The sequence below is a fragment of the Poecilia formosa genome, unplaced genomic scaffold (assembly GCF_000485575.1).
Source record: "Poecilia formosa unplaced genomic scaffold, Poecilia_formosa-5.1.2 Scaffold19, whole genome shotgun sequence".
Lineage (NCBI taxonomy): Eukaryota > Metazoa > Chordata > Actinopteri > Cyprinodontiformes > Poeciliidae > Poecilia > Poecilia formosa.
The window spans coordinates 823,613-848,564 of NW_006799958.1; the positions used below are offsets into that span (position 1 = coordinate 823,613).

A 24,952-nucleotide genomic window follows, 5' to 3' on the forward strand; every position below is an offset into this window, starting at 1 on the left:
ACAAATTAAACATTTTAATAAAGGAATAATTAATTTTGCATGTTGGCCCAACTAACACATAGGCCGTTTGCAATTCTTATGGGCTTAGATAAAAAATAAAAATAAAAAAACTAGAAGAAGAAGAAATTGTCTATTTTCATCAGTAAGGACAGGATTTTGGTCAGTTTCGTTGATGACGGTTGCTACTTTTAGGCAAGTGTAGTAAATTAATTAAAAGCAGATTTGTAAGTAGTTGCATTAGCTGAGGATGAATTATGGGTTCATCCCGGTTGCTGGATTGACGTGGTTCTGTTAATCGTGAAATGAAAGAGAAAGCTAAAAGCCTGGCTAATTTGAGACAAATACCTGTTTGTGTGTGGTGGCTGACATTTTCCATTAAAAGGAGATCTTAATTTTTTTTGTAATAATTTTGCACTAATCATTTTTTAGCATTTTTGGGACTTCACTGGAGAGTCACAAAAAAAAAAAAAAAAAGGCACCTTGGTTGCACTTTGAAGACCCCTGCATTTGATGCATCATTTCACTTAAAAAACAAAATCCTAGCCAAGTAAAATCTTTTTTTTTTACAATTGAAGAAAATCAAATGTATAGTTCTGGCATGTAAAAGTTGAAATTCACATGTTTGCTTGGCTAGATAAAAACAAAACAAAATCCCCTCGTCGTCTTGTTTGACCACTTTGGCTATTTACAGCACGCTACAGAGATCATATTGTGTTTTAAAGATAGACTCAAGTCATTTAAGACGGAACTTTGTATTTCACAAAAGCTTGAAATGGACTACTATGCGAAATAATGTATGAAGCCAATATGTCACCTGTGTCAAGTCACCATAATTCATCTTCAGCTGAGACGCACAGCCAGTGCTTCATAAAGAATATGCCTCTACAGGATCTCGGTCCCTCACATGGCCCCGTTGTGTGTGTGTGTGTGTGTGTGGTTTTTTTTTTTTTTTTTTTCCTTTACCCTGTAGGCTTTTCTTTGCAACTATAAGCCTGCAAAGTAGGTATTGATTGAAACTCGAAGCTGTATTAATAAGTGAATGAGTAAGATGTGAAGAAAGTCAAGGGTGTATCTGCTTTGAAGGCCTTTTTCTTCTCCACAGCGAGGTGGCACAGTCATTTATCATGGCTGGATCTGTGCCCCTCGTTTGGTGTAATAAAACTCCCCCATCAGAACCGTCCAACAGGTCTGAATCACTCTGTCACACCACCTTCCAGCTAAGGCACGCATTAAATCAAGCAAGCAGAACATTTCCTAAGGCAGCCATTGCCTTTTAATTTCCTGAAGAACCTTAAAATATCATTCATTACCAGAACTACACATATTTGGTTTTTAAAAGTCTCATAAATCAATAGTGGCCTGACTGCAATAATTATAACAAGTTAACATGTAATTTCCAGGCCGAGGGCCGAGCGCTGGATTTTAGCATATGCAAACGAGGCAATTCAAATAGTGTGGGGATATTAATACGGGGGAACAGGTAACGAGGTGCAGGTTATGAATTATGCATCAAAAAGTGGTTGATCTTCAATAAAGGAAATGAATTCAGCGTGTAATCTAATTAGTTATGGAAGTCTATTATGTCGAGCTGCAGAAAGCAACTGTCCTTGAAAAGAAATTTATTTACAGTACATGTTAGCTCTTTGGAATGGAATTGCATTCTGGTAAGCTGCAAATGTTAACACTAGCACCACCACCCCCACCCCCACCACCTCTTCTGCTGCCCTCCCCCGCCCCCTCGTCTCACAAGTCGAACTTTTCTCTCCTCTGTCTGCAGCTCCAGACCCGGACGGCCTCCGAAGAGGACCCAGAGCGTGACGTCGCCGGAGAACCCCCACATCATGCCCCACTCGGTGCCTGGACTCATGTCCCCTGGCATGATCCCTCCCACAGGTACGGTTCGGATCTCTGCTGCTCCCACATGCGGGCCGGTATTATGACTCGGAGTTAAAACACCGCTGTTTCGAAATCAGAACCCTATGCCGCTTGAACAAAAACTGAGCAGAAAACACGATGCAATTGCTTTTATTTATATTCGAAAAACAGCAGTTATTCTACTCATGCCTGTTTTTTGCTGCAAAGAATAACCCAAAGTATTGATTATGTGGTATAATCAGCACACATACGGACTCCTAAGTGCTATTTTAGTGGTCATAACCTATATTATATTCGAACTCCATGCAGAAAGGCCTCCAGCTGGGATTCAAACCAAGGATCTACTTACTGCGAGGTTTCAGTGCTAACAACTGGACCACCATGCAGCCTTTTGGCATCATATTTGATGCTATTTTTATTTTGATTCGTATATCTTTTGCAAAACTTTTGGGAAAAAAAAAAAAAAACAGCACAACATTTTGTAGTTATCAAATGCTTATTGTGCAGAAAATGACACCTTAAGCGCTACCACTACCAAACAGAGAATATACTGAGTTGATATTAGCTGGGTAATTAGTCAGGATATCTGCTTCGTTTGCAGCTTTGTAGTCAGGTAGTGTTAAAATATGATGATATTCTCGTGGCATCTTGGGTTAAAAATAGCACGGAATCGCAGTGTCATTCTGTTTACAAGAAAAAAATATATATATAAGCTAAAAAATATAACAAGATGTGATTGATTTCTGTTATCAGAAACAGTTCTAACGTCTCTCATGAGCAAATGAAAGGCGCAGTTGCCTTCTTTCAGCCAGCTGAGTGGCAGTGCACAGCAACATGTGGGTCTCAATCTATGCAGCATTAAAAAAAGAGACTCTGGTCACTTTCTCTGTAGTTTGGAAACATTTTTTAAAACCTTTTAATGCCTTGATGCTCATTGCCCATATATGTAGCATTTTATTTTATTTTTTTTTAACATTTTGGTTTTTATTCATAGACTTTGAATAAAGACGTGCTAAATTGGGTAGTAGTTTCCAAGCAAATGTGTTTGCTCCATAAAAAAAATCTGCTCCACATAGATGAACACAAGCCTATATGAGGAAATTTAATTAGTCAGGTTTTCTGCTTCAGTGGTCGTCCTGTAGTGTCCTGCTTGCCACTTCCGTACTTTCAAATTTGTTCAAGCTGGAGGAAAAAAAGTCATTGGAAGCTCCTTTCAGCCAGCTGACAAACGGTGTCAGCGGGGAGGCACCAGCAATTCTGTGCTGAATTGTTAAAGCAAGAACACCCAAGCTCATTTCGCTTAAATGACTTTAAATTGTAGGAAAAACATTATGGATAATTTTAGTGGATTTGAAACCAGAGCTTATTGAAACCCTCATACTGCTAACCAGCACCATATCCAGCTGTATGCTCCTGTTGCTAAGGCTCTTATTCTCTCTATCTGGGTGACTTCTCGTTCTCTTTCTTTTTTATTACACACACACACACACACACACACACATACTGCCTCCCTATGAGTGGCCTCCCTGCAGCTTGTCCTCGAAATGGCAACCAGTCCAAAGTGACACATGCACCCAACCACCAGACACCAGCCGCTCACTCGCTTTACCAAAAACAGATCCTCCGCTCAACCCTCCCCTCCGGAAACCAAGAGCAGGAGAATAAATTGGACTGGAGATCTTTTCTCTCAGATTATTCCAGTAGATGTTGCATTTTGCCTTGAGTGCATTCTAATTAGTGCGATTAAATCCACTCCACTGGTATATGTACATAGGCAGTGGTGATGCTAAAGCAAGCCTTATCGCCACAAGAATCAACAACAAGCGTTTGTGCCCCAGCTTCGCCCCGAGGCCAAGTCTTATTGCAACTAATGCTTTTGTTCTATTTGTGGCTGGCTTCGTTTGTGGGCGCTTTGATGTCGGTGGCTCTAAGTGCTCTGATTTGCATATTTTCCTGTCCTTCCTGGTATGTCTTTAATGATACTGTGCTGTCCAAGGCAACTTTTGCTGTACCGTCTTGGTGTGCGGCACATGCTGTGCGTTTTAGCCAAGTAGAAAACTGTGGCAGATCAAACCACCGGAGCAGAGTTTTCTTTTTTTCTTTTTTATTTATTTATTCCAGATAACCTTTCGCTAACAGATTTGCATTCGCAATAACAGCTTTGTCGGGAGATACTTTTTCCGTTGGTCTCCGGTGTGGCGAAAGCATCTGTAGGGCAAATAATAAGCTGCAGCTAATCCATGTGTTCAAATACAGCAAACTCTCACAGCCGTGGCTGCGGCTTTGAACTTAGAGAGCGGGGTGAGGTGGCCCGCACAATGAAAGGGGAACTTAAAGGCCGAAGCAAAAAAAAAAACACGAGACAGACAGACGGACAGTGATGAGAAAGACGGGTTATTTAGTAGAACATGAAGCAACAAAAGGAGCCTTTTGATATCTTCCCCTTTAGGTCCAGAGGGACTCTGTGATCTTGACATTTTGTCGGGGTATTCAGGGGGCACAGATGAAGTAACTGAGGTTCTTCTCATAACTTCCCTGACGCTTCCCTGCTGGGGTGTGACAGAAATTTCCCAGCACTTTTTAATCGTTTTTAATGAATAAAAAAAAAAAAAAAAACAAATAAAAAAAACGTATTGTTTCTGATGATGCTATCAAACGCTCCTAAGAAGTTCCAGGTTTTTAAGATAAACTTTTGTTTATCTATACATTGAGACAATAAGCTTCAGAGAAAGTGACTGGCACGTAGCATATTGTAAGTAGTCGTTGGTTATCATGTTGCGTCCAAATGTTTTCACTCACGATAACAAGAGAGTATCGTAAACACAGCTCCGTTCATGCTTATGGAAACCCGAAGGTATACGAACAGCTTGAGAATAGATTTGTCTTTTGTTGGAGGAACGTAATCTCACTTAGAACATTTGAGAACAAAACAACCTTTGATATGAGTGTGTTTATCCAGCAGGGGGAAAATCCTGTCATTAGAAATACAGTGGAATACCAATTGTTGGTTTAGTATTTGCAGATGCATCTATCCATGGCTCTTTCAATGGAAAGTAAAGTTTTCTTATCACATCTTGGCTAACTAGCACCCAGGCAACTAGCACCATACCCTATTGGGTGGAATTGGCAAAGCAGCCAATCCAGAAGCACGTTTAATTTTCTCTGTCACTCATTGGCTGTATCTCCAAGAGCAGAAAAAGGGAAGACAATAGTGCCAATAAATGTGGCTGCTGGCGTAGTTGCACTCTAGTCCTGTGTCACATTTATTTTTTTTATCTTTTCTGTGTTTGCGTCCATACATAGAAATGAAATGTAGACCGAAGCATTGGCGATTGTTCAAGACTCTATAACAACACAAAGATAATGTGCATTATTCAGTCTGACTCACAGATAAATGTAAGTTCTTCCCTGTCGCATAGAAAGAAAGGCGGATCAAAAACCAGCACATACAGTCGGTGTGCTTTTCGAGCTAATCGTCATCGGCACGCGCCTGAACGTAGCTCAAATAAAGCAAAAGGTTTTACTTTATGACTTGATTCATAAAAGCCGTTCAAGTAATAGTGCTTAATTTGCTGAGATTACTCCATGCAGACTGTTTGAAGATAACTTTCTCTGAAACGTGGCCAAGCGTCGGACACTTATTCAAATCACACCGGATTAGCATCAACGCGCGAGCCGCTGAAATATGTCGACTGGATCTACGAGAGGCGATGTGCAGCATATTGCTAACATATGTATCTCCGTCCTTGACACCAGCTTCATTTTCTTTGGATCTCCACTTAAAGGAGCACTTTCGCATGTTTGCAAAACCACGCGACTCGCACACGCCGCGAGCCCTCCAACGCTCGCGCTCGTGGCCCACAGGGTTTGGGGGCGGCGAGGAGGGTGCGCTGGAGCCTTTCCAGTTGCTGATGCATTACAGGCAGATTGCCCCCCTCCGCCCCCCGCTTACACCCCCCAAATCGGATTATTTCCTGTGGACTGACACCACACTGAGATGACATCTCCTTTTGAGTGAAGAGGGAGGGTGGATGTGGTTCCACTCACACTCTGGCCTCTACTTAAGCAGCAACTTCAGTGTAATTCATTTATGTCCCAGATATGGCTTCAGCCTTTTGAATAAGGCAAGAGCACTGCATTTACCATTAGAGAAATGAATGTCACCTACAATGTCCTGTTAAAAAGAATAATAATTGTTTTTTCTCTTTTGGATTTTTCTTGTTTTTTTCTTTTTTTTGTGCTTTTATGAGAGTGTTTTTTAGACGGGAGACACACCCGAGTTTTCACACATGTGTTTTTTTTACACTGTTTTTTTTTTTGGTTTTAAAAAAAAAATCTACCTAAACCAATCTGACCGTATGTGAAAAACTAAACTCCCATCCTTGTTCAACTATGAATTAACTGTAATCAACATTTTTTGGGGGGATGGGGTCTAACTAATCAGGCCTATCTATATCTAGATCTGATTTTGTCATGCATAGTTAAAAAAAACACACCTTAAGAGCACCTGTCTCACAACATGAAGTGGGCTAAAACATCCAATGGACATCTGTCAGTTTGGAAAAGGGGTTGTAAAGCCATTTCTGAGGCTAGAGGACTCCAGACACCAACAGAGAGAATTTTTTTTTTTTTTAAAAAGAAGCAAAATTAAGGCCTGTAGTGGCCTAGTCAAAGTCCAGACATAAATCCCAATTAGATATTGTAGAGTGACCTTAAGTAGATAAATCATCCTCACCTGCCTCCCAGAGTGACTCAACTGAAATAAGTCTCCAATGACAAATTTTTCCACTCTGATGTGCAAGACTCACTGCAAGTCATCGCAAACACTTGATAGCAAAGGAAAGCATGATGGGAAAACTGAATTTATCTATCTATGGGAAAACTGAATTTATCCATCTTTTGTATTTACTCAAGTTATCTATATCTGGTACTAAAATGTGTTTGAAAATATGAAACTGTACCTTACTAAAGCAATACCATTAAATGTTCTCTATTGCTTTTTACCGAGTACAGAGAGCTACTGTCGTAAGATGAGCCACATTCTAATATTTATACGTTCCCAGCGCACAATTAGCATGTCACTTTGAGCTGCTGAGCGGATCATAATCCGCCGGCGCTCCGATCAGGTTTAAAATAGTTTCCAGCGTGCAGCAGGTAATTTACTGTCACTTCTTTGTGTCGCTGCCCCTCCTCTTTCAGTCCTGCCGCCTGTCGTAAGGTTAGCCCACCCTGTAATTGATACTAAATTCATCATGATGCGGATCGCACAGTTCAAGTGGTTTAGTGTACCTAAGAGCGCCGTCGTTCCCGTCCCCGGTTTGTCATCGCCTTCGCCAGTCCATGCATAAAATTAGGCGGCCGTGCTCGTTGACACAGAGTGTCTCAATTCCTTTTTATGCCCCGATAAATAAATCCCGTTTCCATAGTTTTTTTTTTTTTCTTTTTTTTTTACTTTAACAGTGGAAACTCAACAGATAAGCTTTGGTTGTTATTATTTTTATCAAGTGTTAGAGAAAGTTGTTTTTCTTTTTTTTTTTTTGTGGGGGAACCGACATGAAGTTAATCTGATTTTAATTTAATTATCCGAGTTAGTTGCGGAGGGCACAGGCATTGGGGTGTTTGTTGTAAGAATGTTCTGACATTGGCGCAGGTATGGGGCAGCTAGCATGTTAATTAATGATGAAGATCCTGACAATATGCAGAGGCATGACAGCGTTAAGCCAGTCGGCTGCTGCTTCCTTTGCATATTAATAGATCCTTCATTATTATTTAATATGACAGCTGCTCCAAGGGCTACCATCAGACCTTGTCTCCCTTATTTGCTGTTTTGTGCTCCCCATGTGACAGTGCCATGCTATTCTTTGTTTGTTTGAAACCTTTTTTTTTTTTTTTTTTGGTGTGGCTCTCTCTACATGATGTGCTGTTTGTTTTGCGCTCCGGAGGATTCTCCCTCCTCTGTGCTCTGGTATCAGAAAAGTGTCTGAATCTAAAGGTGACTTTGAAAGAATATATGATGCCGGATTGTTTTGTTTGCATAGTAATGAATGCAGATTAGCACCGGGCGGGACTGGCCTTGTTGACGTTCAGGCTTCTGGTGGCTAATAGACCTGTTGGTGGGCACCGCCGTGCCCCCCCCCCCCACCCACCACCTCCACATAATGTGGATGTGACAATCGATCTGATGAAATGAAACGATCCTTAAAACAAAGATTTCCATTCACGGATTGTGTCACTCGGTCAAAGGCAGGGCGAGGGTTGTGGCTGAATGACAAGTGGAAAAAGGGGAAAAGTGATCACCCAGTTCATTTCACAGTAGTACGAATCAATTTATTGGCTTTTGATTTACACGTTTGATCAACACCCTCCCTTTAGGTGTGCTACAGCATCTCGCAGTACAATATTTCCCATCAAAGTGAAGTCTGCGTTATGAATCGCTATTTGGTTGTCGTCAACATTTGACTTTGTCTGGTGAAATGAGTCTAAGCTGATATTACGAGCCCCACATGCCTCAAGCAGCAAGTAAGAAAGGAAGTAATAATGAATTGACAGGGGAAAAAAAAGATAGAAAAGATACAAATGAATTATTAGCATTGTGAGAATGCAGTTATTTGGTTACTGTATTATGTTGCTGACATGTGTTGTACAAGAAAACTTGACTGACTAGCCGCTAGCTGCTAACAACATTATGCTAACCTGTCAGCACTAAGCTAACAGGGCATTTACAAGTTTCTTTTAAAATCAGTCCAAACTCTGTATGATTTCTTCTAGTTCAAAATCTAAAATGCTCAGACCAAACTGTAAACTGAGCAGAGATTCTTGAAAACACTCTTTGCTTCCTACGAGACCTTTACACTTTCTGTGAAAGCACAAAGATACGTTTTGACATTCGGGCCACCTCAGAATCAGACAAACATTTTTATTTTTGGATTGAACTGAAATATTAAAAACTGATTACAGATTTAAAAAAAAAAACAAAAAAAAACAGCTTGCTCCTTCCAACCAAATATTGTGTAGCGGCTCATCTTACACACCTAGAAAGCATTCAAGCAATAACACCCAGTCTCTTAAGTGGGCAATTGCTTCTGTATGTTTTATTAGGGTTAAACTGCAGGAATATTCCACAATTTCTGTTCTGCACTGAATAACATAACAGACCCTTTATTGTATTTGTGAAAATTGAAAAAGGGAGCATTTTTAATGATTTCTAGGCACTAATTTTGTGGACCTTTTTTCCATAAGACGAGCTTAAAAACTGGGCTGGACTACTCTACAGTCATCTGAGATTCTTTACAATAGTGGTTTATTGCTTTAACAATTTATAGTTAAGCTTAAAATTATCCATAACCCTGGACAATTTAGGTTCAATATAATCTTTACATTTGACCACTGTTTCTTCAGATTAAACATTAATCAGATTAAACTCCTGACTTTAATCTGATTACCTCATCATGTAGTCACTGAACGTAAATCTTCAAAACACAAGTGAAAACCTTCAAAAGGCTGGTCAAGCATTCATCAAAATAGTTTGATTGCTGTCATGCAAGCAAACGATTACTTGAATGATCGAATGTTTCTGTGTTTCTGCACACCATTGGGGGAATGTGGCAGTATAGCGTCACTTTGAGTGGTCAGAATGGGTATAGAGAAGAGCTACGTTTTATGTGTCCGTTTGGTTGAATAAAAATGATTTCACATCTAAATCTGCAAGGGACATGTCTGATTTTCCGGCATAGCTATGTGTAGAGACCAATTTAATAAGAGGAATTGTTAGTTCCCAAAGATATCGCTCGGAATTTCATCTCGTTCTTGTGAGCCCAGTATTGTTAGCGTCTTATTGTTTTGTGAACTGGATGTATCGCCACACCCTTGGTTCTCCTAGATGCACCCATTTCCCTTTTTCTTCATTTCCCGATGGCTCCTGCAGTCTATCTGGTCCACCTCGGAGGACAGGCCTGACTGTGTCGCCATAAACTGTGGCTCTTCTCCTCACAAGTTAGAGAGCGTCAGCGAGCTCCACTGCGGCACTCCCCCGTGCGCGGCACCTGATTTGTGGGGGGAATTTATCACACAAACAGCCCAGAGGTGATTTCAATATTTACTCGGCAGTCTGTTCTGCATACGTCTCATTTGGAAAACAGTTGACTCTTGCCCATTATACACAAATGAAGGCTGACCTTCAGGCTGGGCAGAGGCCACATTCATTATGTGAAGAAGTATCACCTTCTTATGAGGCGATGGCGTCCAGCCCCCCACCACCAACCCCTTCGTCTTGCTTTGCTTATGCATATGGAACAGCAAACCAGGGTCCATTGCAAACGAGAGGGCCCAGGCTGACATGATGTATACTGTACGTCAATATGGTACTGATGTATTTTAAGATGCAAACAAGGCTTTAAATTATATGCACCTCCATGTCAGCGGCTCAGAGTGACTCTCACCATCTGGGCTGCGGATGAGAAAAGAGGCCATCCAGGCTCCGGCTCGCATGTTTTTTTTTTTGTTTTGTTTTTTCCACTGTGTGTTTGCATCTATTAGAGCCACGTGTACGATTCCCACCTCTCCCACCCTGTACTCGCGTCTCCTCTCGAATGCATTGCTAATAGCTGCGTCGAGTCCCATCACTGAGACGTGACAGCTTAGCGATGATAAACGCCGACGCGGCTTTGTTCTGCGTCAAAAACGTAAGGCAAACCCGCATATCAACTACAAACAGCTCATGTAAGAGGAGGGCAGGTGATATACGGCATTGTGTGTATGAGTTACAACAGTAATAGGTACACATCTTGTTTTCTTTTTTTTCTTTTTTTTGCTCTGCATCTTTGATTTCCTCGCCGGTGTTGGCAAGAAGAGTTGCAGGACTCTCCTGAGACTCACCGGGCCTGAAGGAGCTTTAACACTATATCAGTCCCTGCTGTTTGAAACCAGCCTCATGAATAAAGATTTGAGTCACGTTCGATACACCAGAACCCCGGAACTACCACAATGACACACCGGTGCTTTATGATCTCTGCAGTGTGCCAGGCATACGTGCGTCTATAATCCCGCTCTCACTATATCAATCATAGCCGGTTCATTTTGATTGACGTCGGACAACCGTGTCACAATTTGCTATTCTGCAGCATATTTGGGGGGATCGCGGTGGAAATGTGAATGATTATTTAAAGTGTGATGTCAATATTCATTTAGTCTACTCAGGAGGAACAGCAGCCTTTGGCGTGAGCAGATGCATGCAAAATTCTCTGAGCTATTTGGCATTTTGTCAGAAATTTTTCAAGTGGTGTGCATGCAAACCGATGTGAGGTAATTGGTTTATGGGATTCTTCGAGCTGCGGTGGAATGGGATGATTTTTCGTTGAGTTTTTTTACACAAAAAAAAAAGAAGAAGAAGAAAAACTCTTGAAACTCTTGAGAAACTGTTTACCCAGAATGCTTATTTTCACGGCTAACGCTGAAGGGCGGCAAGTAGTGAGAAGAGACTGAAATATTGCCAAATTACGACAAACACTAAATACAGAAATGTAATGATCCTAATTACTTTGAGTTCAAGTAGAAAAACTGGTTTAAACTGCTGCTTAAACAGTAAAACACATCGAAAGTAATAATAACACTGTGCTTCTGGTTCTCCATCATTTTCTCTAGCATCTAATAAGAAAAAGTTAGCAAAAAAAAGGTAAAATATTTGGTAAAATATTTTTTGCTCTTAGCCTGCATTTGGCTGCCTAACAGACGTCCTGCTACTCATTCTAGTTTAGCAAAGTGTTACCTAATAAAATGGTGATAGTGGGGAGGATATAGTTACACAGCATTGCTATCTGGGTTTTTTTGTGGCCAGAACTATTTTTATAACAGCTAAATTTGTCCTTTTTGTCAGCAAAAAAAATAAAAGTAAAAATAACCAGACCTTCTTTCAGCCAGCTGATAGGCATGCACAGCAGCACTGTTTCACTTTTACACTTCATACAACTAGAGAAATATGTAAGGGTTTTATTCTTGTATCTCATTAAAGGAACCAAAAGCCTTAAGGTGCAGCATGGGATGGAAACTTTTGAGGTTCTTGAAACTATGAGGAAATGGAAACTCCTCCAATGGCTCATCCCAAGGTTGATCTTTTTTTTCCCAAAAGCCAACTTTGTTTGACCTTTGAAATGTGTATTTTTGCGTGAAAGCGCCATCATTTACTTTACTTGTGTTGTCTGTGTTTTATTTTTACATTTACACTAAATTCTTCACGGCATCGTTTCTCTTTTTTTTTTTTACCAGACCCCATTCTGAATGTCTTTTTAAAGGCTTCATGAAAAATTGCTCACTTAAAACTAAACTATCATGGAAAAAAAGAAAAAAAAAAGAAAAGAAAAATCCCCAAGTGCCTGCAACACTGTTCTTAGCTTGAGTTTATTTAAACATCAGCTATAAATATGTTGATTAGATCACTTGAACGCGGCTTAAGTTGTCATCAACAAGAATCATTGCCTGTGTTGCTTGAGCCTCTCCAGCTTTCTCTTCCCTCTCGTGTCAGACAGTGTTTTATACACAAACACAAGTCGCGCGCACGGAACGCGCTATTATCTCGACTGCATCGGCTCCTATCAGGGAACAAATACATCAGTACAGCGGCGACGACTGCTGGAGTCCTGGAAACATTCATAAAAATCATATGCCGCCAAATACACACACACACACAGGGATCCATCTCATCAGCATGATAACCTGCTACGAAGATCTCCCCTGTCAGGAGATGAAACACCAATGCGGGCGTTTCGCAGGAGCTCGTTCAGCGCCGTTCGTGAAATTATTTAGCGTTCCTCCTCATTACGGTTCGAGTCAGTTTCACGCGTTTGTCATTTGGATTCGCCGTGGAAGGGGTCTCGCGGGCGCCCCCTCGCAGACGGTGCGGCAGTGTTCTGTAAAGCTCTCTTGTCTCGTCTGCCTCCTCTCTCCAGGCCTGACGGCGGCCGCGGCGGCAGCTGCCAACGCAGCCATCGCGGAGGCCATGAAGGTCAAGAAGATCAAGCTGGAGGCGATGAGCGGCTACCACGGCAACGCCAACCACCACGGGGCTGACGGAGAGAACGGAGACCTCGGCTCCGGCGTCGGTGAGGATGCCCTTTAAGCGCACACACGCACTGTCACAGACAAATCTGCACTCGCATTAACGGGATGACAGATGCATGCTGCAGAGCATTTCAATACAGTTGTACAGACACAAACACGCTCTAGACAATCTACTGTCGTCTTTAGCAAAAAGTAAAATACATATATGTTATCAAAATAGAAATCACTACCACTTGTTGCTTGTCTAAGAGTTATTGTACTATGAGAATAGCGTTTCAGCTTGTTTTCAGCTTGCCATTTATTATTACTTTCTGTCCAAAAATAGTGGTTTACTGTAAAAGTTCTGTGAAATTGTACATATCTATCTACCTATCTTTACATGTTTGAAATCTTGAAAAAAAAAAAAATTGTTTCTTTTTTTAAATCCACATGCAAAAAACACTATGGAGGAAAATTTTGGAGTTTTTCAGACTCTGCAACCTTTTATTTTATATTAGAGCAATAATAAATAGATGAAATTAAAACCTTAATTGCTATAAATAAAGGAAAGCACAAGGTAAATTGTAAAGCTCCACATCAAAACTTTTTTGTTGAATGATTTGTTGTCTGAGTTTCTGACAGTACAAGACCCTGTAGTTTATAACAAAACTACAGGGTAATTTTATTCCATTTGTTGGCACGCCACTTGTGTCTGGGTTTTAAACTAGATCCACAGTTATTTTAAACTGGGTCCAGATTAGAAGACAAAACAAACCACTGATGTTGCTGTTTTTGGACATTCTCACCAACAAAATAAAGGTATTACATATGAGTTTAAAAGTCTGTATTTGATCATCTTGATGAGATTTGAAAAAAAATTAAAAATTGATTTTATAGAGTTTGGAAAGGAGCCGATCTTAGTTTTTCAGATGCAAAAAGAAGTGAAATAGTCCTTTAAAACGTTACCAAAATAAGAGGCTCAACTTCAGCATAAAATGCACCAGTCAGTCTGGCAGCGATTGATCCAAATTGGCCCATTTCCCATTGATTGTCTTTCATCAGCAGGTGAAATCCTGACCAGCTTTTTCCTTTTGAGTTTTATCCCCTCACCCTCAGCCCCCATCATTATTTGCATCCAAAACTAAGAAACCCAAGTGAAACTGCATCTTCTTTGATGTTTTGAGGTTTGCAAAAATCAGATAAAGTTTTGGGGACTTTGAATAGGAATAGATGTGAATAAATCTTTAAAGCCTGTTAGATTCAGAACTACTTCTTCTATCAGAAACCCTTCGATATGTCTTTATTTCAATGGTCAACGTGTGGTACACTTGATTCTTAACTTAAAATATATTTCCACGTGTGACTTTATACATATCACAGTTCAACACAACGAGCAGAACAGACTTAATAGTAAAAATCAGAATAAAGCAGCAAGTGCGTCTCAAGAATGGAGAGATAATGTGTTGAACGACTGAAAACCTAGAAATGTGTGCATGGAAAAGTAAGAATATTTTTTTTTGAAAATCTTTTATTTTAAATATGCTGAGAAGCAAGGAATGAAAAAAAAAAAATTGTGCTTGTGCTCCAACCTGAACCTTTAACTTCTTTCAGCGGTCAGGTTTCAGTCAGAATCCTGCAAAAGCCTAACTGGCCTCACTCATACAGCTCAACTTAAAACCAAAGATTTGGATGGTTCATCCTGATTCCCCCCCGCTGTTTTTTTTTTTTCCAGTTGTTTATGACACGGTAAGCTGCCGAGTTCGATGTGTTTGCATGCAGCGAAGCCTCTATGTTCGGTGCGAGTGGGAGTCTTGTTTTCTCTTGAAGTCTAACGTCGAAAGGGAAAAATAAATAAATAAAAAAGGGCCTAATTGCAGAGTGAAGCTGTGAGCACAGTTTACCCCAGCTATGAGCTTTTTAACACGATCTAATTGAATTGCTGTGAGAGCTCTGGTTTTTCACAATGTGCCGTTCCAATTAATTATTAGCCCTAAAAAGCAGAAGGAGTTCTGTAATATCACACGCAACCACTTAGTGAATTAAAGAGACTGATAATGTACGCTGGGGCAGATTCACAAGGCCCTTTCAGAACTATAAACCAGATGAAATCCCTGCAGCATGGGACGCTAAATCGAGGTTTCCGTTCACTTACTGTAATAAACAGCCCCCGTTTCTAAAGTAACACTTGACACAGTGGAGATTGTGGCGCGGGAGATGAAAACAGGATGTGTTTCAAAGCCGATTTAACAATGCAAAATGCATAAAGCGTGAGGTCATCACGCCGAGAGAATGGAGTGTGTAAAAAAAAAATAAAAAATTGGGAGACTATGAGCCTCCGAGGTCACGGAAATAAAGATAAATGTGAGCACCAAACAGCAAGGCTGTGGCAATGGAGCTAATAAGAAACTGTTTTATCTTTTTACAATTTAAATTGTAACCTTGAGTCGCGCAGCCAGCCACACAAGGCTCTCCGGAAGAATCATAATTCTGGGTAAAAAAAAAAAGAAAAGAAAAGAAGAGGAGGGAGCGCTTCTAGGTGTGGGCCGCGGCATTAGCTCTCTGAGTGAAATATATGGCAGTGACGCCTCTCAGGCCCATCCACAATCAATTGGATTCTTTTTCTTTAATATTTACTCGCAGCGATGAGATGCTCGTCTGCATGGTGATGAACAGTCTGCCACTGGCGTTTGAAGGTGACCTGTCAGTGAGTATGGACAAATCTCTCGCTCGCAGAAATGTAGAAAATAAATCATTAGGGGCAGGCAGTCAGAAATCGGGGAGGGATGAGGAGGAGGGGGGGATGTAGGGGGAGAGACTCCCTCCATCCTCCCCCCACCCCCTCCTCTCTGTCTCTCCTCGGATTTAAATCAGCTCAGATTTATGATTTGAATTAATGCTCCGTTTGGTCAAAGGAATGTTCGGAGAGACAAATGATGTTTGGTACTGAAACCATCCTAATATTGATTACTGGGTGTCGCAGCAATCTCTTGTTTATATCAAGCACTCTCCTGTGACAGGGTGGCCAGCAGGAGTCATCCTGATAATACGCTGGAGATATATGGCCCTGGTTCTGCACTGTGGAGCCATGAAACGAAGGAAGCAGCACGCCGCCGCCTTTTTTCTTCTTCTTCTTTTTACACCCCCTCTGACTCTAATGTGTTTGATGGAAGCATTTTGTAACTTTACTTAAAAAACCCCAAAACAAAACAAAAGAACAGGCTCAGTTTGAACTGATTTATGAAGGAAAATGATTTGGAGGGTGAATGACTGCTATGTTCAATTATCTAAAGCGCGCATCAGAGTCTTGTTTCTGACTCCGCACTACCGATTCAGTAAAGCTGTGTCCTCCAAATCCAATTTGTCTTTTAAAAATAAATAAAAACAAATGTAACATTTCTCATGTAAAGTAAAATGTACGTAGTAAAATCTTTTCCAAAATGACACAAAGTTGTGGACCCATCTGCCTCATTAATAATGTACACAATTAAGTCCTTCAGCTCAAGAGGTTATATAAGCTATCTGTTGAAATAAAACCCAACTGTTAAAGTAACAGAGAATCTAATTTTCTTCGTTTACAGATTGTAGCATACGTTTTTTCTCTCCTTTTTTTTTGCATTTTGCACACCTCTGAGTGAAGCAATGAACCACCTGGATGCCACATTTGGTAGACCGTAACATTTTAGGTCCTACGCATTAAAACTCTACCTATGAATAATATATTTTACTGCTTTGAAGGACTTTTGCTGCATTTTATGACCACTACTCATACAGATCTTATTGACCAGGCTGCTCAGGCTCAGGGAAAGTTGCAGACATGTTGATCATAAAGCGTGTTAATCAAACTATCGTTATTTTATAATCAAACCATGGTAAATATAGAGCTTCTTGTCTTACGCAGCCTTAGTTTAAACATCAGTGAGCGTTTGTGTTTGTAGGCGCTCCTGAACACCTTTTTGGAAAACTGTTTCCGTTCTAGAAGCTTTTGAGGCTCTTCAGAAAATAGTTCATTTTAATACCTCTTCTGTCGGTGTCGACTTCCACCTTAAAGATAGTTGTTGTCGGCATGACCTACTTAGGAAAAAATAAATTAGTCATTACTCAAAGCCGACAAAGCGTAAAATCTACAAATCCGGTGAATCTCCACCGTCATTAAAAAGCAGTCCAAATATATGGACCACTTTAGTGACACGGTGTGGGTAGGAAGGGAAAGTGCTTTTGGGCTGCAGCTTCGCTTTAAGAGCAGTCTAACTGTTGATCACAGCGCTGCTGACCTGGGAATTTCCGTGCGCTGTTTTAAAGTCCGACTCCGACCACAAGCGTCTCCTAGGAGACCGACTGACATATTATAATCATCCAGCTCCGAGCCACGCAAGAACGGACATGTTTGCTTAAACAAATCATGTGACGACCAAAGATAGGAATTGATATGTTAATGTGCGCGTCTCTGATAATACCACTCAGGACGTGGATCCATTTAATCAGGAACAACCACTACATAAACCGAGGGAGGCAAAAAATACAGGTGCTTTGTCTTGGTGTTTGTCTGAAGCAGAGTGCTTTTTTTTCTTTTTTTTTTTTTATTTTTTTTTTTTTTTTATTATTGTGAAGCGCTTAAAGAGAGCCAGCCAGTGAAGGACACTCTGTGCTGTTTGCGGAGCTGGATTGCCCACTGCCGTCTTTGTGTTGATGTAAATTGAACAGGCTAATGTTTCTCTCTCCCATTAAATATTCATTACAATTAGACATTCCTGTTTGCATCAATGTTATTAATTATGAGGGGGAAAAAAACTTCAACCCTTTGCCAAAATATTAAACCAGAGACAGAAAAACAAATTGTGCATGGGAAAGAAGTGATGGATAAAGAAGTAGGAACGACAAATAATCATGAAGGGAGATGGAATTAGAAGGGCGGGGGGGGATCCGTCTTTGATTTTTTTCTTTTTCCCCTCGCAGTCTTTAGTTGTGCAGTAGGGAGCCCTCTCAAAGCACAATGTGGATTGTTCCTGCGCCTCTCAGGAAATGCCACAATTACAGATCACAGACCGAGTGAAAACACGTGTGGCGCTCGGCCTTGAGGGGGATAAACCGCCCGCGCCGTCCCCTCCCAACGCATTGACCCCGGACACAACCTTCATTACTGGCAGCAAAAATATTGTCAGCTGGCCGCTAACAAACACCTGCCAATTTCAAGGGAAGGAATTGCTTTTGTTTTCCAGAGTGCACAAGAAAAAATAAAAAAATAAAGTGCTTTTCCCCTTGACCTGGAGAAACGCGGAGACAGGAGAGATAAGACGCGTCTCGTTTTTAGGCCACTTTCTTCAGCCGTGTCTCACTTACGTCTCCGTCTAACACCCCGCGTCCATCTTTGGCCACTGGGTGCTGCCCTGCCACTCATCTGACGCCCCGCCACACAGCACTAATGGATCTGAAATCCTGTTTGTAATTAGATATGGGAATTCCGCTGTCATCAGCCAGATGATGCCACAACATGCCGACCAAACAAGTCACCGAAAGACAACACCGCAGGAAGAGAAGACACAACAGTCGCTGATTTTCTTTCACCGATTTTGCTGTCTGGTTCTGAAACCACTTTTTTTTTTTCTTCTTCTTCTTCTTCTTTTTGCGAAACTTTTAGGACCTTTTTAGCTTCTGAAATGTGAAAGTGGGCTGAAGCCGAATGGGGTGCTGATGGGTACCTGGAGAGTTGCCTGACTGGAAGGTGTGAGATGCTCGTTTTTGTTTCTGTGGGCCATCAGGCAAATTTCCTGCAAGACCTACCCTCATGCTTAGGTGTTTCCAATGTGTGGGTGTTTTTTTTTAATTTTTTATTTATTTTTTTCTTTTTGCTTGCCTGTGTGCACGCATTGCTACAAAATGAGCGGGCCTTGGCCCCTGAGAGCGCTCTGTGAGGAGACCACAGCTGTACACTCCCAGCAGCTAATTGGTCCTTATCTAGCTGTCCCATTCATCTTCATTTTTTACCAATTACTGAGCATTATCTGTGTTCTCAGTTGGGTATGGGACTTAATCCTTTTTGGTTAAGCTGGTGCTACAGCTTGCAAATTTACAAATGGAGAAAGGGGAGGAAGGGGTGGGGGAGGGGGGTGTTAGGGTGGGGGAGAGCTGGGGAGCGGGGAAAGAGAAGACAGGGTGGAGCAAAAGTCAGAGCAAAAACAAACTCTGAAACTTCCCATCATCCCTCATTGGCACCAAGCACTCGATAAACAATGACATCACACAAATGAGAGAGAGTTGGGGGGGGAGAAATGGGGGAAATGGAAGAGATCAATTATTGGCGTTATAATTCAAGTCCTTGTTTGCAAACGCTGCAGCCTCATTGATTAGGCCGTTCTTGTTGCACTCACCATTATTGACTCGTTAAAACCATATTTTCTCATCATCGGTGCTTTTACGTTTTGTGCACACGGGTAGTGATAAGGCTTTACGGTGCATTAATTATTCAGCGTGTATTCATTTGATTCAAAACCGTCCTGTTTACCGTGCTAACAATACGGGCAGAGCGCACGGCTCATCCAGAAGGTACATCAAGATGCCGCAATCTGGGCTAGTTAGCCTTAATTTTCTGAGATCAATGCATAACTAGGCTCCTCTCTATATGGGGTCTGCGCTTGACCGTGTTGCGGAGCCGGCGGAAGTCAGCTCGGATACCGCGTGCTAATTACTGGCGTGTTTACCGCTCTGCTGGAAAGCATTTGTAACATTCGGAACCGTACAAGTGAGTCTGGATGCTTTGCTTTGGTCTGCTTTATAAGACATTAGGTTATGTGTGAAGGAAATTAGGATGAAAAGATTATTGTTATCACTTAGGAGCTGAGCACATCAACAGTGCTCTGCGAAAGTATTCACATCCCAGGTAGTTATTTGCATTTTTTTCATGTTGCAGCCATAGGAAATAATTGTGTTGTATTAGAACTTTATGTAACGTATGACGGCACATATTTGTGAATTGGAAGGTGTAGCATAATTTGCAGTCCTTCCTCAGAAGTCATCTAATAAGTTAGTAAGCTGTGTGTAATTCAATTAGTTTCTCACCAGGCTGGTCAGAAGTCAATTTTTGGAAAAAGTCCCAGGTTGTATAAGGAGATTATTACTCAGATGTACCTGAGAAGCCCAGGTTAACTCTGGAGGGGCTGCAGGGAGACACAGCTCAGGTGGAAGGAAATGCTTTCAGAAAAACGTTTAGTTACCATATGTGGGACGCAGCTTACATGTGGTGGTCTGGTCAGATGAGAACAAAGTTGAACTTTTTCAGCCTGATGCAGTCAGCGTTGGAAAACTAACATGTCTCGCTGAGCACATGAACCCAGCACTGCATTGTGGTGGTGGCAGAGTGATGCTGTGGGGATGCTACAAGACAAGACTGCCCGTTTCATTCTGCTTCACAGTTATCCGTTGATTTTTGGGGTTGTTTGTCATAATATCCCCCCCAGACACACCGATCTTTGTCGTAACAGTCCAATATGAGAAAACAAAAAGATTAAAGGGTGTGAGTGCTTTAGAACACACTGTAGAGCTGCCAGAGCAATGTAAGTCACAGTAAAGCCCGTGAACAGACAGAGGCACACAATGGCAGAGCACACAGAGACTCCCTGCTCTTTGATAGGGATCTGTTCAGTCACAGTCTTAGCGCCAGCTGTCAGCCCCAGCTCCACTGCTGCGATTTAATTAGTCTGTTTATGTCCTTTCTAATAATAAAGCTCTCAGGGTGGAAGGACATATCCTATGAGCTAACTACGGCACGCTCCAAGAAAACCTGCTAGCTCACACTTGCGCTGGTGGCCTGGGCTCCTGCCGAATGTGGGCCACGAGGGGAGGAAGGAAGGCTGCCGCTTCCTGTTCCTCCTGACATAACACGCGGCCCTCGGGCTCAGATCTGGTATCGCCCTCCTAATCAATCCTAACCCTAACCATTAGGGGATAAAACACACACTGACCTGATATGAGTGTCTGGGGGCAACTTCATCCATCTTCCTCTCTGGCGCTCTTATGGGAGCTTTTGTCAGACAAAGCTCCTGGAGAGAAGAGATTGTTGCCACAGGCTGAGGTAGAACCCCAAAGTTCCTACTTAGTCTGGAAAAGTGTGGAATTTGATATGAGTAAATAAAAAAATTTAAAAAAACTATTCCAACATTTCCCATTGTCTAAGTGCCGATTGTTGTACATCCATTTATCCACGCATCCATATTTAAAGTCTAAAAGTATGTCATTTTGACATGAAAAATGTGTGGGGAACCTGGAAATTATATCCTTGAACGCATCGACCGTGCTCTCGCCCGTTTCACGCGAACAAAGTCTTGCTTTTTTCAGCTCTTCTTTCAATACGGGCAGCTTTGCAGGGACGAAATTGGGTCTTTTCGAGCTGCCGCTGTTGTGGGGAAATGGAGACTAGTGGGGGTAACCGAGTCAGACACACCGAGCTGGATATAGAGTGGCAGAGCAGACAGGAAGCCTTCCAGTCTGAGCGAAGAGCTTGATGGCTCTCTGTCTCCCTCTTGGGCTTTGGCCCTCACCATCTCTCTATTAGCGTGCCAGGCTCATGGGAGCCAGGTGACAGATAAGTGAAGGAGCGGCACACGTTTTAATAGACATTTCAAAAGATAAACCTGATAATCATTTCTCCCTTTAATGAAGTCTAATGTCCTCGTTCTAATTCCTGTTGCGTCGGCTGTTAAGCATCAGCGTATTCCACTTGAATATGCATGATTGGGAAATTGCGAGGCGCACCGATGTAACTGCAAGAACACACAAACGCACACAACTGCAAAAAATAGATTACAATAACGGGTGATGGTGGTGGTAGTAGTGGGGAGGAGGAGGAGGAGGAGGACGACGGGGGCATTGATTAAACATTATTTCTGTAATGATCCATATCAAGTTTTGTCATATTCGAGTGGTGGCAGGGTTGCAGGGACGAGACGTACCAAGAGAGGCAGAGGAATATTTGTTTGATTGTCTCTTGTGGTTAGCTCCAAACACCAGGAGGAGAGCTGTGTAAAAACTAAAATAAAAAAAATATAAATAAAAACAGCTGACCAGTCCATTTGTCGGCCTTCATCAGCATTAGGACTCGTTCTCCGTTAATTGGAAAGATTAATTTGGAGCGCTTTGATGCGGGAGTGATGCATGTGTTCGGCTGTCCCCTCCTCACTATTCTCTGTCAGGTTGAATTTAGCCAGGCGAGGGGCTGACCTTTGAAAGTGAAGAGATCAACGCAATTTGAAAAGACAATGTCACTTGGTGTAAATGTGATACGTGTAATAAATGACATTCAACCTTTCAGCGATGATGGGCTTTCGCAGGTCGGGAGGGAACGTGGAGCGTACGTGGCGTGCGACCGTGTGGAACGGGAGCGTTTTTTTTTTTGTTTGTTTTTTGGGGGGGGGGGTTTTCCACGCGCGTCCTCAGCCTCGGCCGCATCGCACAGCCTGGATATCATGCGTTCCCATTCGACTCTGATTATGCGTAAGAGGGAGGCATTAGCGTGGAGGAATGATATCCAGGCGTACACAATAACGCTGATGACGCTGTGATGACAACAAGAAAATGACATTCCCCATTCCTGTGATTACACCGGAAAACACACGTCGGCTGGTGCAGCGATGAGGGCGGAGAATCAAAAGAGCGTTAGTGTGATGGAAATACTCGGTTCCGTTCTGCCTGAAATGAAAGGCTTGTTTTTCTTTTCTCGTTCTTTCTGAATTAGGATACTTAAACCATTCAGCTGTAGCGAATCCAGACATCTTTAACCTTACCAAGTCTATTTCTATGAGAGCCAGATGCAGGGGGGTGGGGGGGGTAAGCAGGTTCAAACTTAAAGAACATTCACCGCTTCAACTGAAAAGAAAGTTGTTTAATCAATAAGTATGTGCATAATTGAACTAGATAACATAAATGTCTGGTTCTGAAGAGAAATATCCAATGACTGAAATGGGTCCGACCAATCAAAGTTGTTCAATAGCTGAGTTCTTATTGGAGGATGATGACTAAATACCTTTATACAATTTGTTTCAGGTCGGTATGAGGTTGCGTGACAACCTTTGGTAAAACCACAGTTGGATATTGTATTTCCACAAAAACAATTCGACAAAAATGTATGACTCCACGTTTTATTTTTCTTAAAATAGAAAAAGCAACAACTTTTCTTTCCCTGCTAAAAGTAACTCAACAAACTGATTATTACTTGAGTAATGTTATCTTTGCCACACTATGTAATATTGGAATTTGAACAGCTGATAAATCCGGTAGTAGTTTTCAAGTAAATTTTATCATTGCCCAAAATATTATCCAAAATAATAAATATATCTAGTGTAGTATTTTTCTTTTTTTTTCCCAGCTGACTGGCAGTGTACAGCAACAGGTGGGGAGGGGTACTGCTGCTTTTCTTTATCTCTCCACCTTGTACGTTTTCTGGTGTCTCTATTGTATGGATGTTTAGCTTGTTTTTTTTTTTGTTTTTTTTTGGTAAACAAAACTTTTTAAAACCTTTTCCATGCTTTCATAATGTAACCTACCCACCATGTATGTTGTAATTTATTAAATTTAAAAAGTAATTAATAGATCAGTTCTTACCATTGGTGTATCAGCCCAAGAGCAGGCTCATGAGGTTATACTCACTGCTCATTATGTATACAAGTATTACCTACTAAACGACCCAAAGCAGTTCACATTTTTGATTTACTAGTGCTTAGTCTCCACATCGATGTCAAGTTCAAAATCTAAAACACTTAGTTTGGTCAAACTTGAAGTGGCTTATTCTCTGTTGTTTACTGGGCAAAAAAAAAGGACTACTATCTTTGTGCAAACAAAATATTGAGTCTGAATTTTCTTTAAAATAGTGTGGAAATTTGAACTCGAATTTGTCAAATAATTATTGTTAATCCTCTTGTGAGCTGAAGAGTTGGGGGGGGGACACGGAGGAGCTCGCCCAGGGCACTGTTCACGCAAGAGCCGCCACTGCTGCTCACAGATGTACTATAAGCCATTTTCAGTGTTTCTTGTTGAAAATTTCCTTCAGTGCCAAACATCTTAGTTCAAATATTGCCTCATTGGTGAGTCAGCAGACTCTTTTTCACTTCAGACTATATCCACAGTATTGATACTTTTTTTTTCTTTTCTTTTTTTTTTTTTTTTCTTCTGAAGCACGCAGCAGGAGGCGAGATGCCGGTTTTCTAATTAAAGCAGATCATCCAATGACCACGTGCAAACCGACCCCCTCCGCTAACAGGATATGACGGCAGAGCGCCTCGTGATTGATAGCGCTCGTCAATATATTTCATTTCAGGGGCTTTAGTCAAATGACAACTGGTTGTCATTGACTGAAAGCAATCTTTTTAAAAGGGGGGAGCTTTTTTCTAAGTATCAGATGAAAATGATTCCTCTGTCTGCTTGGGTGTCACTGTCTGCAGGAGCTTTATTGATTGGACTTGAATATATTGCACCCGCAGTAGTAACAGCTGCTGGTAATAGCGCCGCTCTCCTTCTGCTTCGCAGCACTTTTTTTTTTTTTCCCCCACCCGAGCTCGGAGGCTTATTGCAAGTGCTCGGGTGTCGGGCCTCTCGCACGGATGCCCGAGCGCGTCGCCGCCGCCGTCGCCGTCGTCGTCGAGAGCGATGCGAGACAAATGCGAAGCGAGCCTGGTTCCGAACCCAAATTAGAAAGGCGAGCGCTGTTTGGCTAATGCGTCCAGAAGGGCCTGGCTCTCTCGGGCACATCCAACCCCGCTCATGAGTGTGTTTAACTAAACCCACCATTATGTGCCACCCCCACTCCTTCACTTCATCTCCCCCCCCCCATCCCCCTGTCTGCTCTGCGTTATCAAGCACAAGAATGTTGGCATTGGTTAGTAAAGGTCATTTACTGTAATGAGATTTGCCACATGCAAGCATATGGCCTGATTATTGCTCTGTTCGTTAACATTTTCAGCAAAGAGACAAATAGACAGCTGAAACGGGGATGTTTGCAAGGAGGGCGGGCGAGGAGAGGCAGGGGGAGGCGGAGGGGGGGGGGGGGGGGAGGGGGGGACGA

At 41.9% G+C, this 24,952-nt stretch overlaps 1 protein-coding gene across 6 annotated transcripts in view; it reads left to right on the top strand.

Moving 5' to 3' along the window:
* Positions 1-24,952, top strand: part of dachd (dachshund d) — a 141,907-nt gene that overhangs the window by 79,196 nt on the left and 37,759 nt on the right. For all 6 annotated transcript variants that reach the window (XM_007547170.2, XM_007547169.2, XM_007547168.2 and 3 more), the window contains exons 2-3: positions 1,778-1,893; positions 12,816-12,968. In XM_007547170.2, coding sequence (XP_007547232.1) covers positions 1,778-1,893; positions 12,816-12,968 — 269 coding nt within the window. The remainder of the gene's footprint in view (positions 1-1,777; positions 1,894-12,815; positions 12,969-24,952) is intronic.